The sequence below is a fragment of the Neltuma alba genome, unplaced genomic scaffold, assembly GCF_004799145.2.
Source record: "Neltuma alba isolate B1F8T4 unplaced genomic scaffold, ASM479914v2 tig00013960_pilon, whole genome shotgun sequence".
Taxonomy (NCBI): domain Eukaryota; kingdom Viridiplantae; phylum Streptophyta; class Magnoliopsida; order Fabales; family Fabaceae; genus Neltuma; species Neltuma alba.
The window spans coordinates 3,294-19,746 of record NW_021637972.1 but is presented as its reverse complement, the minus strand read 5'-3'; the positions used below and the strand labels follow the sequence as shown (position 1 = coordinate 19,746).

The window sequence follows — 16,453 nt, the reverse complement described above, 5'->3', positions numbered from 1 at the left end:
TTTATTTCAATCTTCGTGATAACATTTTTTTTATTTAAATTAAATTAGGCGGGCATTTCAACATCAAACCAAAACCGAGCCACGCCATAAATTGGCATGCATTGCCGACATTATATTATAGTTGGCTCTTGCTGGGGGAAAAAGTGAATCCAAGCTATATGGTGTCAAAGCCCACCCGAGAGATTTAGGCCCAAAGAATTACCCAAGATGTAAAAATGGAAGCAGAAGAGCTTTGCTTGGGCTTCGGGCCCATTTGAGGATCAAATTCGACGCAGTAAAAGCCCAAACTTGATGCTAATAAACTCCCTCACTTGGGGCCCAAAAAAGAGAAACCCTGAAAAGTGAAAAACCCTCCGGGACAATCAGCTGATGGCAGCCTTCTTCTCTGTCAGTAAATGGGTTGGAATTTGTTTTTCTGGCTTGTAATTTGTTTTCCCCTCAACGTTGCTCTTCTTGCCTCCACTTTTTATCAGGTATCTCCTTTTCTCCCATATGTTTTATTTCTCACTGTCGTTAGATTTTGTTATTACATTGATATGGAGGATGCGCATTACGGCTGTTTTGAGTTCAACGAATCTTATTGAAGTTCCTCTTTTTACCCCCCTGAAGATTCTGATCTTAACAGACTTGGAGGCTGACTATGTCAACCCATATGAGGCTTCCTCCCGTATCAATTACTTCGTTGTTCCTGAGTTTATTGGGCAGGCAGCACTATGCGCTCTCTTCCTCCTCACTGGGCACTGGTTCATGATCTTTTTGACAGTTCCCATCACTGCCTATCACATGACGCTGTATGGTGGATATTTGTACTTAGATTTTCTTCTTGCTTCTTAGGCTACAACAATTGTCATCTAGCTAGTGGAAAACTTGGAATATTTAAAAATTTCTAACTTGATTCACAGTTGCTGTTGAATTTTTTAGGCTGAATCATGAGAACTGAAAACTTAGCTAAATTTGTAACTGCTCTAATTAACTTGCAAATGAATTATTAAATGCATATATTTTGTTTAATATCCGTAGGATTTAGCAAAAGAACTCGCATGTTTTTGTCGTGAATCATGATTTAGCCATTTTAATGATGATTCAGGTATGCGAAACAGCAGCATCTTCTTGATGTCACTGAAATGTTTAGGGTAGTTAATGCTGAGAAGAAATACCGGATAGTGAAGTTTGCTTTATATCTCTTGACTCTTGCTGTTGTTGTCTTCAGGTATGCCATACAAATAACTTTGATATGGTGGTGTACATCGCATTATTACTGCTTTATTTTATTTTGATTTTTCTGATTAAGGTCTTCCTGCAGGATTATCGCTGCAGGAATAATGCTATTTCACAATTTCAAGTTTGAGGATGTCCGGTCTACCCTTTTTGAGTTCTAGGAAATTTTTGTAATCCTTCCAGAATGTGTGATTGGCACCGTTCGGTGATACCTTAGCACTTGGTCTCCTGTAAAAGTTAACTATTTAAGTTAGCTTGGATTTAGAAACTTTTAGAGTCATTATACTTGAAATTTTATGGGATCAATTTACTTGTCCAGTTATGGATGGATCTTGTAGTTGAATGTAAATAAAAGTCTTGCATGTTACCCTCATCTTGTTGTACTTTTTCAACCATCGAGATTGCAGTTGACTTTTGATCAGACGTTTCTTCGGGGGCCAAAAAAGGGGGGGGGGATGTGTCCGTGTACATCAATAAGATTCTGACTATACTGGGTCATTTATTTTTAATCAATTGGCTGGATTGGTTATATTTGAGAAGATACAGTAATGGGGGCGAATGACTGCTGCAATTTTCCTAATTTGTCCTAGAGTTTGAAAATCATCTTCCTCATGTCAGCCTCCAGACCTGTCATCATGGGGCAAGTTTGGTGGAAACGGATCGTAGAACAGTACCCGAAATCCTGTGGCACATACCAGATTCTTATGAACTGTTGATATCTATGATCATAGATTATTGTCTAACTGCAAAACCACGACTGGGAAATCATGTAGGATTTTTCTGGAGACATGCTCAAACAATTTACCAAGAAAACTTTTGATTTCCGAAAGCACAAATCTTTTGATATTGTGCCAAATATTTTGACTGTCAGCTACAATGCAAAAAAGATTAAGCGATGAAATAATCGAACAAGAAAATGCCTACTTTAAAATTCCTTATTCATCGTTTAATTCAATTTCTACATTTGAATAAGGGATTTCTTTTACTCCTTTTACTACAAAGTTGCCTGAATCGGCAATTCATCTTCTAGTTTTCAGTACTTCACTCGTCTTTTCATAAACTCAGACTTGAGAATGAGGCTGGGTCAAGATCTCATCAGAATATAAATTTTCTTGGCAGTGATCTATATATGAACATGAATAACACGAGAAGGCATATGTAGTCACTGATAGCATTTCTTTTCCATGGTAAAATAGGGTAGACTTCAAACAGTGGTTATAAAAAAGCTATGTATCATTATTCTTGCAGGCAACATTCATCATGGATTGCCATTTATAATTTATCACTTCCTGGAGATCCTAAAGGTTAATTGTTCTGGGTATGGAGGAAAATGGCCTGCAAAACTACTTAACCAGCGCTGGTAACCAATGTGTGAGGTGGGGTGTAAGTTGCTCTATGTTGTACGTCTCCCTGTTTTCGCTCTCATTTTAGTGGGAAATTTGAATTTAATCAGTATTAATGAGGTTAAAAAGTGAGCAGTTCACTGTCAATAGAAATAGAAATGTTGGCAACCAGCCAGAATGGTGAATACTGTGAATCTGGATTGGAAGCCTTTTTATTTGGATACATAAGAGACGATTACTTGCTAATTAAGGGTGAATAATACAATGATGATGCACATTCAATGTTAGAAAGTTTCAGAGGCAGAGGGCGGAAGTAGAATATATATATATATATATATATATATATATTGGTGAGTGGACGGGTGAAGCATTTTCAAAAGCAGCACCACTCTCACTGGAAAAAAGCCGAAACCTAACAGATCATTCCCATCCATACCCAAACTATCAACGTCCCTTCATCAGAAGCTCATTTACTTGTACTTGAAGGCGTTGAGAATGTTAGTTTGGCATGCCTTTGATGGGAAGTGGATAGTTTCTTTGGAGTGTTTTTTTTTTTTTTGTCCCATGTATAAGTTTTCTTTGTTAGAGGCAATCATATTCAAAGCATTATCGAACACTAAATATAAACATTTTTTTAGTGAAAATTTGAATCTTAATTTACTATACTGTGACAGATAAATCCTTTTTGATGCACCCAATCTTATTAGTAAAAGGAAAATCAACTGGGAAGCTGCCTGGTCATTTGAGTGCTGCTTGTTATTTTGTTTGGGTGGGCCTACTATCATGAAGGCCGGTCTTATTCATTCTGGACCACTTTTGGCGGGCCACCCACTACTGTCATCTCACTATTCACTCTTTATAATTACACTTGTGCTGTTCCGAATTTCTTAAAACAATCATTTTTACATTTTACAATTTACATGATAAACTGTTTTTTGAAGCTGATGCGAATAGACGCCTAGACTTCCCTAGTAATTTGGCAAGGCATTAGATATGCCTTGCATCGGTCATGTATTTAGGCATTTTATAATATCCATTTATGGTTGATTTATTTTACTCAGATTTTTGTATAAGATTAGTTAAATCAGTTTTTTGTAACAAATATATGTTGACTTTCGTACATTAAAATTATATTTAGGTAAAAATACCTTAAAATCAACATGTATGTTTTTTAGAACACAATAACTAGGGTCTTATATTTAAGACTGTCAATTAGTTTTTATATTAAGAATCGGAAGTAGTAATAATCATTATAGGCTGTGCAATTATTATGTTCTAGTTTATGTGCTCACTCTCTCTGGTTTTTTTTCCCCCGAAAAAGAAAAGAGAGAGAAACTGTTGGGGGGTGTAGGATGATGAGGGTGAGGCTACGAAGGAGGGGGTGGGTGGAATAAGAGAAAGTTGACGAATGAAAAGGAAACAAAATGTAATGAAACGATACGACCAAACAGATAAAATTTGTATGGCTTTTCGCTGTCTTGTTTGGTTCCTTCCTTCCTCCTTTATTTCTTTCTGGTGCAATGCAACAGAATCGTTGGAATTCAATTCTTCAGAGTTGGGATATCAATCAGGTTCTTGGGGTCTTCCTGATTGTATCCTTTGATCGTGGGGCCCACGACGCGTGACTATTATCTTTCCCTTTCCTTCTTTGCTTTCTTTTCTTTTCTTTTTTCCAGGTCTCCATGTTATTCTTTCGTTTCTTTTGGGTTTCCATATCAGACTGAAAGCAAATATCACTCTTGTCTTTCACTTTGATACTGCACCATGGATGGATGCCGCTCCTTGTGATTTTCATATTCGCAATCAAAAGATAATCTGAATTTTATGTTATACTTTAAAACATTAAAGGATAAATTATACATAACCCTCTTATAATTTGGATTGTGCACAGATATTCATAAGTATGCAAAAGCAGTTTTGTGCCTTAAAAGTTAAAACATAAAAGAGTTTTCCTTTTTTAAAATGATTGTGAGAATTTACCAAAGAAGCACGTACAGTGACTTAGTTGAAATTGGTATGAGAAGACAGAGACAAAGGGAGGTGGGCACACAGCCAATTCTTCTCTTAAAAAGCTTATCACAAACAACAAAGGAGAATGTGGGCGAAATAATGTGAACACAACTTTCCATCTTCATTTCTCACTGCAGACGGATCATTATTTCACAGCCCCGGAGAAGAACAGCAGGAAGACGAAGAATTTGGAAGGAATAAAAGATTATTGAGGAAACCAGAAAGGGACGTCCTGTTTATTTCATTCAGCCTTTTCATCAGGGGCAGAATTGTATTCTCATTCAGTTTCTCCCAACGGTTAGCTTCCCCACCTTCAATAAGCTTCTCCCAGCCCCCTGTCACTATTTCAAGTCGTCGCCAGTGACTATTGATTTATGCAAGTTGAAGGGATTTTCCCACTAAATGGACTAATTTTTTGGGATAGATTTTCTTTCTGAACTTCTGCTTGCAATAGGCTGACTATTTTACACCTGCTATGATAAAATAAAAAGGGCGTGAAAAAGTAAAGGGAGGAGATCAACATAGAGAGGAGTGTAGAAATGGGAGACATGCATGTGATTAAAGCAGGGTTTAATGGCGAAGGACGGTATACTTTGGGTTTATGAGTGGTGGGGCCTTGATCAGTAATCACAGAGATTGTCAGAAGAATTATCATGTTATGTATTTGGTTTTAAGGCCTCATTGTTTTGCCGGACGTCGCTTTTTAAGTGCTTTAGAAGCGTAGCATCAGAAACACATCGGAAATGGCATATGGCAGGGGCTCAATTTAGCAGAAGCAAGCAACATGATTTATGGGTACGCACCAGGAATTTGGTCGACTAGTACATGGTCCTTGCTCCACATCTTGGTCTCCTTCTTAATTAGTCTTACTTTCTAAATAACCCTTTTCTCACTTTTAGGCCACCATACCCACAATAGGATTGGCATAGCCATACACTTGTTTACTCTCTTCTGCACTTAGTGTTATGAGGTTATTTATTGGCCCGCGGATAAAACCTGTAGTTATGCATTAACAAAGCAGTAACACATTGGTCAAGAATAAAAACATCATCTCGTGCTTCCTACACGAATCATGAGGACTTGATTCTTTGTTACCCCTCAATAACCTTCATTTTCTGTATAAAACACGACATATTTCTGTGTACTCAAAAGCAAGGCTCTGGATCCAAGAGGAAATAAATTTCAGTCACAAGGAAGCAATGGTTTTAGTTTAAACATGAGCATTGTTGGCACGGAAAAAAAAGAAAAAAGACACGAATGTTATCAACTTATCATGGTCGATATTGCTTGAAAACTTTCGCCTTTTTTTTTTTTTTTTCTCTTTTGAAAAGGGTGGTGCTCAACGTTGCTAGGAAGAAGAAAGGAGAAAAGTCAGAAAACCAGTGACTAAGCATACACACAACTGAAATAGGAAAACGTATCCAAGCAGGAAAATGTGAAGGCAGAGGTTGAGTTGCCCATCAGGTCAATGAAGTGGGCCTCTGCTGGCAACGGCTCGAGAGGGACAATAATAATAACAAAGATTATTATTCTTTTGTTTTATTACCTAAACCTTTGTCTAAGACTCCGGAGCACGCCTATCGCCCACAGTCCCTCTGTATCACTTGAGATAAAAAAATTTTTTTAAATAAAAACAAAATCATAATTTTAAAAATATTTTTACGATATACAAAATAAATAAGTAAAAAAATTTGTCTCGATTTACAAAAATATATTTTTTAAAAACGCTTTTGGATCAATCCAAATAACCCCTAATCCTATAGCTATAACCTGTCCTTTTAATTTTGTTTCATAACAAATTTCCAACTCCATATTGATATGTATATATTGATTGACAAAGAAATATGGGTTATGAAAAGTAAGTTAACGAAATGGGGGACTTTATTCGGTGGTCCCCTGATTTGGCTGCCTTTACGGTTTTACCATGGTAATGGACGAACAGAATTGTTAGAAGCGTTTTACCCTCCCTCCCCCCACTACCTCAGCCTTTGTCCACTAGCGCCAAATATACTCGTTACCCCTCAACTTAGCGCATCACCCCCACCGTAACGTAGCCGTCGTTGCTTTCGCCATACTTCAATTGGCTGTCAAGCAATTCCTGAGACACACCACAATTCCACCGGCTTGACCGCCATTGATTCACCGCTTTTTATAATCAAATTTCCCTCCCAACATTTTCTCTCTCTCGCTCTCTCCCTCCCTCTCCCATTCTCATTTCACTCTCTTCAGGTCTATTTGCCTCCTGTTCCTCCCGCTGCTGCCTAATCAAGCTAATTCTCTGGTTTAACGTTATAATGCTTGAAAATTGGTAAATTAATCAACGTAACTGAGCATTTCGGTTACTCCAGAAATTGATTTCGGATCATCATCGATTGGTTCAACTTCCACCTGATGGAGCAAACTACAGGAGGTTTCACTGGATTCAATCTCTCTGCTGCTGGTGAACGCGATCAGGCAACACTTGAATCCATTCAATTCAACGAGGAAATCGAGCGAATCATAGCCCCAGCCCCAGAAAACATTAGCTCGTTCACTGCACTTCTCGGACTACCACCAGCGCAGGCCAAGGAGATCCTCCATTCGCCCAACTGCGACGGAGTCACCGCCGCGGCTTTCCCCACCTACGGGGAACAACCCTTGTGCCATATCAACGATCAGAAACCCCACATACTTCACTCTTCCAGTGGCACTTCAACACTCCCTTCTAACAGTGCTTTGATCGAGCGCGTTGCCAAGTTTTCCGTGTTTGCCGAAGAGAACTCGCCACCGGAGGAGCCCAACTTGGCCCCGCTTAGTCCAGGAGCAAATTTAAACAGAGTGAAGCATGAACCCCCGGAAACCGATTCAAATCCTAAGCCAACCCCTGTTATCCCTTCTAACCCCTCGATTGAGCACAAGAACGAAAGGGCCGCAAAGAGGAAGGAACGAGAGAAGAAGGTACTTGGAAACATAATTGCAACCAACCAATAACTAGGGTTTCTGCTTTCGATGATCTGGTGCTTAAAACATGGAATAATGACCAAATATATAAAATACAGGATAAAGAGTCCTCGAAGAAGAGTAAAAGCGTCGTCGACGAAACATCCGGAGACCGTGATAAACTTCCATACGTCCATGTTCGAGCTCGTCGCGGCCAAGCTACAGACAGCCATAGCTTAGCAGAAAGGGTAACCTGCTAACCACTAATCAATGTTTAGTTACAAAAGCTTTGTTTAATTAATTATGATTTTAATTGACAATTGTGTAGGCCAGGAGAGAGAAAATCAATGCTCGCATGAAGCTTTTACAAGAGCTGGTCCCGGCTGCAGTAAGGTAGGCGTGATATGTGCCTGGGTAGCTATAATTAATTTATCATGATTTTATTGGCATATCGCAATTTTATTTGAGTAAGATAGATTTCTTCATATTTTTTTTTTTGTGAAACTTCATATTAAGTTTTAATTTCTATTTTTTACAATTAATAGAAAATTGTTAAAAAAATAATGCTTCATTGATGTCCAAACAAAGTTTTTTTTTTTTTTCGAAAGGAAATAAGCGAGGAAACTAGCTGCATTATATGATATCTATCTTTCAGTTGGCAAAAAAAATATGATATCTACCAACCCAAGCCTGGTATATTTCTTGTGTATAAAATATTGACATGTGTTATTTTGTATCTTATTACCATTGATTGGAATTGGAAATCATATATTTTCTGGATCGAATAGAATAAAAAATCATAAGTAAGAATGAGTGAAAAGGGGCAATTTTTTTATTATTTTTAAATAGTAACTTAATTGTTAAAATCAAATCGACAAATTCACCGTAAGCTTTTCTACTATGGTTATTGTGATGTGATTACTTTTTTTCCCTAAAAAAAAAAAAAGTGGTTGCTTTTATATCAAGAAAAGTAACGGATGCCCCGAGCAAAAGGGGAAAAAAAATCACCATGGCCAGTTACAAAAAGGAATGAAGATGCATATAGAAAAAATGTGGATATCAGCATATAGAAAAATGCATACAAGATTATATTATTTTTAAATTATAATTAATATTTTTTATTTATTAAAACTTGTATATGGAACCCATATGTAATTCCGATAAAAAAAAATCTATTATTCAAGCAAGTAAAATATGTAAATAAATAAGTTTTAGGACCAAATAGCATATTTACTCTTACATTTTCATGCCTGTACCTTTTTTCTTCATTGAAATATTTGTCTTTTTTGCGTTGTATCTTTATATTGAAATTGTTTTCATTGGCAAGAGCGGATCATAATCATCCAACCACATAATTATCACAAGAAAAACTATATAGCCTATATAATTAGTGCGGTTGGCACGGATCGTCCATTAACCGGGACAAAACGGTACCCTCAAACAGTCATTCCTTCGGAGCCTTCTTAATATAGGACAAAAAATATACGTCATGTGTGTGCTGGATTTTGGTCTTCTCTCTTCTTGTCAGTTTTTAATCTCTAGCTTCATGGCTTGTTGAAGAGACAAAAGGACGGACAGTGCTTCCATAACTGGGAGACACGTCACGTAGAATAGGTATGTTGAAAACGAGTGTCCTGGGGCTCTCCACGGGAGTAAAATTTTAATCTATGCTGTGACGGTGATGGTATCACCATCCTTTCGAGTTGGTAGGCATATTAAACAGGATGACTAAATAGGTCGATAAATAAATGCATTTGTGGGGATGGGTGCGCTTGACAGCGATGCAAGAAAATTTCCCACGTACCTGTTCTGATGGTGCTGCTGTTTTAATTATTCTCGTTTGCGGATCTTTCTCGATCAAGGGAAAAAATCTGCTCTAAACTGTTATCTGCTTGAAAACCGTTTTCCTTGGAACAATTTTCCATTACTCTTGCATAAATTGGCCAGTTACATAAATAAACTGGAATTTTCTTATGTTGAGTTGAGTAACCTAAATTTGTTGGACACTCTGAGCTAGCAGATAATTGTTTAAGATTTTCTCCATATAGCTGCTCTCTAAGGCCACGCGTTATCTGACACGACAGTCTCCACAGATTTCAGGAACAGCATTGGTTCTGGATGAAATCATCAACCATGTTCAATCTCTTCAACGCCAAGTGGAGGTTAGACTTTCACATCCCAGACATTTAATGATTGGTTTAAATTCATCAAAAGGCCACAGTTGCTAGTGCGGTTCTCGATATAAATATGATGTGGCTTACTAATTTGTAAAAGAGGCCCTGTTCATTTGTCATGTTTTATGGTAATAATATCTTGTTAAATTCGTTTTCCTTAGCATATCAATTGCAAATTAAATTGAAACACAATACAGTTATATTTCAGTTATCTTTCACCAACTCGTACTTTTTCTGATTGAATTGAGCTCTGGCTTCAGTTCTTGTCAATGAAACTGGCAGCAGTTAACCCAAGAATCGATCTTGATCTTGACAGCATATTGGCTACGGAAGTAAGTAATTTGAAATTGATCCCATATCTGAATTTCCATTTTCTTTCATGAATTCACAGCTATGTGTAAGCTATGTATCCGTTTGTGGCTTTGGAGCACGCTGAACTCTTTGGTTTTGAATGCATATTTGAGGGATGCTAGATAACATCTCTTTCTCATCACTCAGGCCTGCTGGTATTGGTGCCATCCACAAATAAACTTTCGAAGTTTAAAATTGACAGATTGGGAAACAGAATCATGTGATCCTGATATGAGTGGACTAGATTTCTTTCTGAGATGTTCCTTTTTCAAGTGCTCAACTTTATGCATTCACTAGTCAGTGATCAGTAAAAGTGTTACTATGCCCCTCTTTGAATGCATCTATCTATCTATTTTATATATCCTTGCCCAAATACTTAGTGAACTTGAACATGAGGACTGTGGAAGGCGTGATTTCTAGTCAGTCATGACATTCTGTCAGACATACCAGTTAAAAAATAGTAGAAATAAGCAGGGCAGATCGATAAACACAATGCTATTGATTGCCTAAATCTGTCCTGATTTCAAATGCATTGGCAAATTTTTTGTTAAATTGAAGTCCCTGCTCCTCGATCTTGAATTAGCGAAGGGATTTGTACGTGGAGTTGAGAGTAAGTGTTTGATATCCGCCCTTGCTACTTGTAGGGTGCATCTCGAGCAGACTGCAACTTTCCCGACATGGTTACACCTCCAGTGTGGCAGGAAGTTCTAGTCAATGGAAACAGACAGCAATATCAACATCAGTGGCAATTCGATGCATTTAACCAACCAATTTGGGGGAGGGAGGAAGAGAACCGTAATTTCATGACCCCAGAAAGCTCTCTTTTGAGTTATGACTCGTTGGCAAATTCAGGTATGTCAAGAGTTAAACTACTACTGCATATGCCTCCTGCCGGAAGACAAGTTCTGCGCTACTTTTTTTGAACTGCAGTCTGCCATGGTTCTTGGTCTCATTGGCCTGGGATTCAGTAGATAATCATATAAAGCATTAAAAACAAGAGGAGATGTAGTTATTCACAAGTTGTGAATAATGTGTCTCATTTTATATTCTTTGCAAATATACAGAGCTCTCTCTAGTTGGGGTTGAAATTGTCTTTACTGAAATCAAAGAGGATCCTTAGAAATGCGCTGTTGATAACCTTTTTAATTAATAATCTGAATGGTATAATGCTGGACTGAAATAAATCTGCAAACGCCAAATATTAACTTACAGAGGTATTCATTTTAACGAAGCATGTAAGAATAGGCTGGAGAAGGTAGATGTGAAACTAAAATCAAGTTTGATTAAATTGCGATGCAGCACCTCTGCACTCAAATCATTTGGAGATGGAGCTGTGAAGCAAGCAGCTGGCAGTTGCAGTAGTGTATATATGAAGAATAGTATTAGCAGCAATTAAGTAGAGAATTTGGCAGCCTCAACATTGAGCTGGGTTTCCCTGTCTTCTATTTGCCAGTCAGGTGGCAACCTGGATTTTCCTCGACGACAGAGGAGCAAGAGTTGGTGATCTATTCTTATTCTTATGTTAAAAGATATAGTATTCCTATGTATACCTAACTACAGTTTGCGTTTTTTTTTTTTGGTTTGGGGGTGGGGGGTGGGTTTCATTCAGTCAAATAGTTTTCATTTATGAGCGGATGATTGATTCAGGTTGTAAAATGTCACTTAATTATCAAGGGAGTTTGTTGCAACGTGAACTTTGATGACTACTTATTCGAAAAGTTGCCCGAACAACCTATTCTAATTTTTAGCCTTTCCTGTTTCCTTTACGATGTGCATAAGCTCTCTCTGTCATTGGATCGTGACCTAGTTAATTTTCTTTGGAGGACTGCGTTTCGTTGGTTGTAATAAGGATCCCCGTAATTACAAGCACAAATACAAAGCAATATGCCATGTCAAGTGATAGTTACTTGGTGAAGTCCGAGTACGCGGCGAAATCAGAAACTGGAACACTGTCATAATTGGGAAGTGACTGATAAGGAGGTGACGAATCCTGCATTGCATGAGAATTAATTATCTATTTGCCAGCGATGGTTACAAATCTGTTTCAATATATATATATATATATATATATATATATATTTTATAGTCAAATCAAAATAAGAATGAATCATGAAATCAACTGTTGAGGAGAAATAAAGAAAATGAGCGGACATGGTTGATGACCAAGCATATTGTTTGGCTATTTGAAGAATTGAAGGACGTCTCAAACCAAAGTTACGTGAAGTGAATTAGCAATATATTTTGAGCATTACTTCAGCCATTTCAACTTAATTAGTTAGGTGGATGAATATTTGGTTATATTCAGCAAATTTTTGTGCCAAGAAATATCTATGAGGAATTTTATTGTCTCGTCAAACTAAAGTCATCTTTGAATGAAGGGTTATTATTACGTACCTTAAATGAAAAAAGGTTGCAAATATCAATATTTAATCTCTCTCTTCGAAAGAGAAGAACAATATCAATTTAATCATCAGTTCTGCAGAAATTGTACCAGTAGATCGGATTCTACGTACAACAGAGCCTGGTACCTCGATCCAATAATGTTGCTCGTTTATATCACCTCCGGTCCTAATTATAATCAGGACTGAAAGTAATATTGTGTTTAGCCTTACGTGTCTGTTGCCATAAATACCCACTGCAGAGATTAAAAGTTGGTTATTTTTACCGTCCGTGGTTTAATTAGTCTCACAGTAGTCCATTACGGTTGATGTGATCAAGGTCATACATTTTTAGGTTTAGTTTTAGATATAGTTAAACACCCCCCCCCAACTATATATACTGAAAAATTGTATGTATGCCGAGTATAATGGCAAAACGTACGTTTAAATTTAGCATTACATTCAAAACAGTGTTACGCTCAAGATGGATCTGTTGATTTACAGCACTATATTATATTTAAACTGAAGTCGGCGAGCTAGCTAGTTTAATTACCTACCATCTTATAACTTCGAATTGTATCTCACCCAAGGTAAAAAAAAGAAAGAAAGAATTGTATCTCAACCAGATAGTTTTTTAAATAGCAGACCAGTGAAATTTTTTTTTTTTAAATATAGCATGTCAATTAATTTTGCCAACGAATGGTATAGAGATATTAACTGAGGTTGATAATTACTTATTTCTAATTAAAACTCATAAATTTTGAGAATCATTTAATCCAAATAAATAATATACCATAGAAATATACTCTAGTTTATTTAACTTTACCTAATATTTCTTTGACAAAAAAAAAACCTTACCTAATATTTCAATCTGAAAGTCTTATAGTAGTATTAAATTAGATGACTAAAATTGCATTCTTTATTAGCCAATTTTTTAAACCAGAAGAAATTAAAGCACTCTTATTAGACATACACAGAGGGATACTTCTGTTTATTTTAACCACCCTACATTATACTATTTCTCGTCTTAATTATAAAAGTTAGTTGACTAATTTGAAAAAATTAATGAAATAAGTTATAAGTTAGCTATTTATAATAAATATGTGTTGTCTTTTCTAAAATATCCTTACTAATTAAGTGTATTGGCTAGAATTACTATTATTAGGAGGATTATCTTGAGAAAAAAAAGTATAAATATGAGAGACGAAATAAACTAAAATTTTATATTTAGAACCAAAATAAAAATCAAACAAGATTTTATATTAAGGACTGGAGGTAGTATTTCAAGTTTCCAAGGCATCAGTATTTACAAAAAAGAAAAACATAATATTAGGGTGACTTATTATGAAGCTCATTCATTTAGTGGTCTGGTTGATCCCACCAGCAGGTTCTTGAGGCTCCTCCTCAGCGAAAATCCAGTCGATATCCGCCATAGAATCAAGACCTTTCTCAAACTCATTCAATGAATCACTTGCGCTCAGCAAATGGTCCATTAGAGATTCACCATACACTTCATTCCATAGAGATTCTGTATTGTCTTCCACCTCTATAGGAAACTCCGAAAACCCATCTGGTCGGAATCTCATCGGGTCATTACTATCCCCATACACAAACGTTTCGCTATTCGCCACCGTCTGGTTTTGTTCTCCGAATGGATCGCCAATCGGAACTCCAAACTCATTCACTGAATCAGCAACTTCCCAAGAGACAACAGGGTCAGTGTTCACGAAGTGAGGGTTCATCAGATGATACTGTTCTAAGAAGTTGGTCGAAGGTGGGTCTGGATTGTTGTCAGTGATGCGCGAAAGAATCTCATCCGCTGTGCATTTCTTGATCAACTTGGAAGCACCCTTTCCGATTGGAATCTTAGTACTTTTAAGAATGCTTTCGATATCATAAGATTGCCGGTCGAAATTTAAGTTTGTGGCGGCGGTCGGGCCCTTCAGTCTTATTGTCGCTATATCAAATGCTCTGGCCGCCTCCTCCTCCGAATCTGGTTACGTACACCCAGAAAATACCAACAGTACACTTAAATCATACACACATGTATAAAGGAATTCACATGTAGGTTACAGAACTTGAATCCATTTATGAACTCACCAAAGGTGCCCACGTAAAGGCCTCGTAGGTTTTTGCCTTTACCTACCCTGGCTTGCCATCGATTCTGCTCTGGGATCCTATTTCAGGAATATTGTGTGTGTGTCCAATGATACATGTATATGTATATATATTGGAGAGAATTAAAGAGAAGGCAAATATGGGAGACTTGAGAGTTTTGAAATGCAAACCTGTAGACTCCACGATAAACTGAGAGGCCCTTACTAGCCATCCTCTTCATCCTATCATCATTACTCATCCTGAGTAGGACGGCGTCAAGTTTGGGATTTAATTAATACAATATTATTATCAAAAGGCTCAAGCTAGCTTCAATCTCCAGACAATTGATGGATTTCAAACTAATACATATGTTGTCTTTCTTTGATGATTGACCGAAAACTTACTTTCTAATAGCAGCAATGCACTCCTCTCTGCTCATATCCTTCATTTCTAGGAGCTCTTTCCCGTACGTACTAGGCTGCAACAGCGTGTGTGTGTTAGTCGTCATGAAACATATGGAAGCTAGCTAATTTCAATTGATATTCGATCACGAAGATTTGTCAATCACATACAGGAAAATTTGTACGAGCGGAATTGCCCCAGATTTTGATGGCAAACAAGTCGCGCGCTTTTGCTGCGTCTATTTCATTCTCGAACCCACCTGCCCCAATAAAAACAAAGACGTGAAGGTTTTCTTATCTCAAAGTGTCCCACGCTGTGTTAAAACAATATACTATCTCCGGTCCTAATTATAAGATCTCGTTTGTAATATACAAAAGAGGTCTTATAAATAGGACCGGAGGTAGTATATAGAAACTTGACTAATTGGTTTCGCATCCTCGTTATTTCACTAAGCTGGATGTTATATATAATGAAGAAGAAATTACGTACCCAGATACACTGTAGCTGCTTGATATCAGATACTCGAAAGGCAAGCAAACATACATGGAAGGGTTACGTTAGCAAGTTCATTCAAGAGAAAATAATTATATTGAAGAATACGTGAAGAGCCTAATAGCTGTATTTTACATATGAAGAGCCTAGCTAATTGTAATATTTAGGTGCAGTAATAATAGTTCATTCGTACCTGCAGATTTCCTTTTGTCTCCTGGTTTAAGAACGCTGCTGTCCCATATAAATGCTTCATAACGACCTGCTTGCCTATATGTGCGTGTCCAGAATATGGTTTTATACCTTTCAGTTATGCTGTAAACTGGACAAAATTTGGAACGTGCATGAACATGAATCAAGAGAATAAGTTATATCGGACCTGCTAACTCCCAGGTACTCAGAAGTTTTACGTTGATTATTACTTCGACCACGCTTTTCATTCCTATTGTTATTATTATTTTCTTCGCTCCCGTTGCTGTAATAATAGGAAAAACTAGAATATTAATATATAACTAACAAGTAACAGAATAAACAAGACATAAATTAAATACATACAACAGTTCAGTAGTTCATAAGCTGTAAGATATAATAACCTGCGAGTTTGTTTTCTTTTGTCGTCATTCCTTTGATTTGGAGGGGGCTGATCAGAAAACATTGGCTGGCTGGTGAAGTTACTGTGGCTGAAGCAGCCCTCAGAAGAGGAAGCTGTCGCAGTGTAGAACGAGAAACCTGTGGCGAATGGATTATTTGATTCCATGTATATATATCTGCTCATCAAATATTGAATCATCAGGATATATGATCCAAATTTGTCCAGGATTTAACAGACGGATTACAAGGCTAGAACTTGTTCAATGTAATTTTGTTTACTATATACATATATATATATATATGCACTTGTTTCATTTAAATTTTTCCTGTAATCATGACAACATCAATGCTTTATTGATGAGATTACTGGATGTTAATTATTATTTTTCCCATTTCAAATGTGTATATGGAGAAGCCTTGAAATTTAAAATCTTCCTCACATTTCAATTTATATATTGCCCTATCAGTCACTACTTAATTA

The 16,453-nt window shown here is 36.9% G+C and overlaps 3 protein-coding genes across 4 annotated transcripts; 2 read left to right on the top strand and 1 right to left on the bottom strand.

The window, feature by feature from the left end:
- Positions 1-395: 395 nt before the first annotated feature.
- On the top strand, positions 396-1,591 carry LOC114739423 (protein cornichon homolog 1-like). Of its 2 annotated transcripts, none has more exons than XM_028927483.1 (4): positions 396-473; positions 610-791; positions 1,088-1,210; positions 1,304-1,591. In XM_028927483.1, the coding sequence occupies exons 1-4, from the start codon at positions 396-398 to the stop codon at positions 1,377-1,379; spliced, it is 459 nt and encodes a 152-aa protein (XP_028783316.1). In that variant the 3' UTR covers positions 1,380-1,591. The 2 variants fall into 2 exon arrangements, with proteins under 2 accessions (XP_028783316.1, XP_028783315.1); XM_028927482.1 differs by having other exon boundaries at positions 1,292-1,591.
- A 4,964-nt stretch (positions 1,592-6,555) lies between these two features.
- On the top strand, positions 6,556-11,758 carry LOC114739429 (transcription factor bHLH48-like). Its single transcript, XM_028927487.1, has 7 exons — positions 6,556-7,508; positions 7,610-7,738; positions 7,819-7,875; positions 9,575-9,652; positions 9,925-9,996; positions 10,660-10,867; positions 11,315-11,758. The coding sequence occupies exons 1-7, from the start codon at positions 6,963-6,965 to the stop codon at positions 11,350-11,352; spliced, it is 1,128 nt and encodes a 375-aa protein (XP_028783320.1). The 5' UTR covers positions 6,556-6,962; the 3' UTR covers positions 11,353-11,758.
- A 1,990-nt stretch (positions 11,759-13,748) lies between these two features.
- Positions 13,749-16,138, bottom strand: LOC114739424 (AP2-like ethylene-responsive transcription factor AIL6). The gene is made up of 8 exons (XM_028927484.1): positions 15,975-16,138; positions 15,761-15,856; positions 15,578-15,651; positions 15,063-15,151; positions 14,895-14,968; positions 14,682-14,750; positions 14,494-14,570; positions 13,749-14,386 (listed from the first exon to the last, which is right to left on the bottom strand). The coding sequence occupies exons 1-8, from the start codon at positions 16,136-16,138 to the stop codon at positions 13,749-13,751; spliced, it is 1,281 nt and encodes a 426-aa protein (XP_028783317.1).
- Positions 16,139-16,453: the final 315 nt, after the last annotated feature.

Excerpts from the sequence above, each read along its gene's own strand:
- LOC114739429 (XM_028927487.1), top strand. The coding sequence starts at position 6,963 with ATGGAGCAAACTACAGGAGGTTTCACTGGATTCAATCTCTCTGCTGCT. Across the intron at positions 7,739-7,818 it reads GCCATAGCTTAGCAGAAAGG|GCCAGGAGAGAGAAAATCAA; the intron begins GTAACCTGCTAA and ends ACAATTGTGTAG. Across the intron at positions 9,997-10,659 it reads ACAGCATATTGGCTACGGAA|GGTGCATCTCGAGCAGACTG; the intron begins GTAAGTAATTTG and ends TGCTACTTGTAG.
- LOC114739424 (XM_028927484.1), bottom strand. The coding sequence starts at position 16,138 with ATGGAATCAAATAATCCATTCGCCACAGGTTTCTCGTTCTACACTGCG. Across the intron at positions 15,152-15,577 it reads AGACAAAAGGAAATCTGCAG|GTGGGTTCGAGAATGAAATA; the intron begins GTACGAATGAAC and ends TTATTGGGGCAG. Across the intron at positions 14,751-14,894 it reads TGCATTGCTGCTATTAGAAA|GATGAGTAATGATGATAGGA; the intron begins GTAAGTTTTCGG and ends CGTCCTACTCAG.
- LOC114739423 (XM_028927482.1), top strand. The coding sequence starts at position 396 with ATGGGTTGGAATTTGTTTTTCTGGCTTGTAATTTGTTTTCCCCTCAAC. Across the intron at positions 792-1,087 it reads ACTGCCTATCACATGACGCT|GTATGCGAAACAGCAGCATC; the intron begins GTATGGTGGATA and ends ATGATGATTCAG. Across the intron at positions 1,211-1,291 it reads CTTGCTGTTGTTGTCTTCAG|GTCTTCCTGCAGGATTATCG; the intron begins GTATGCCATACA and ends TTTCTGATTAAG.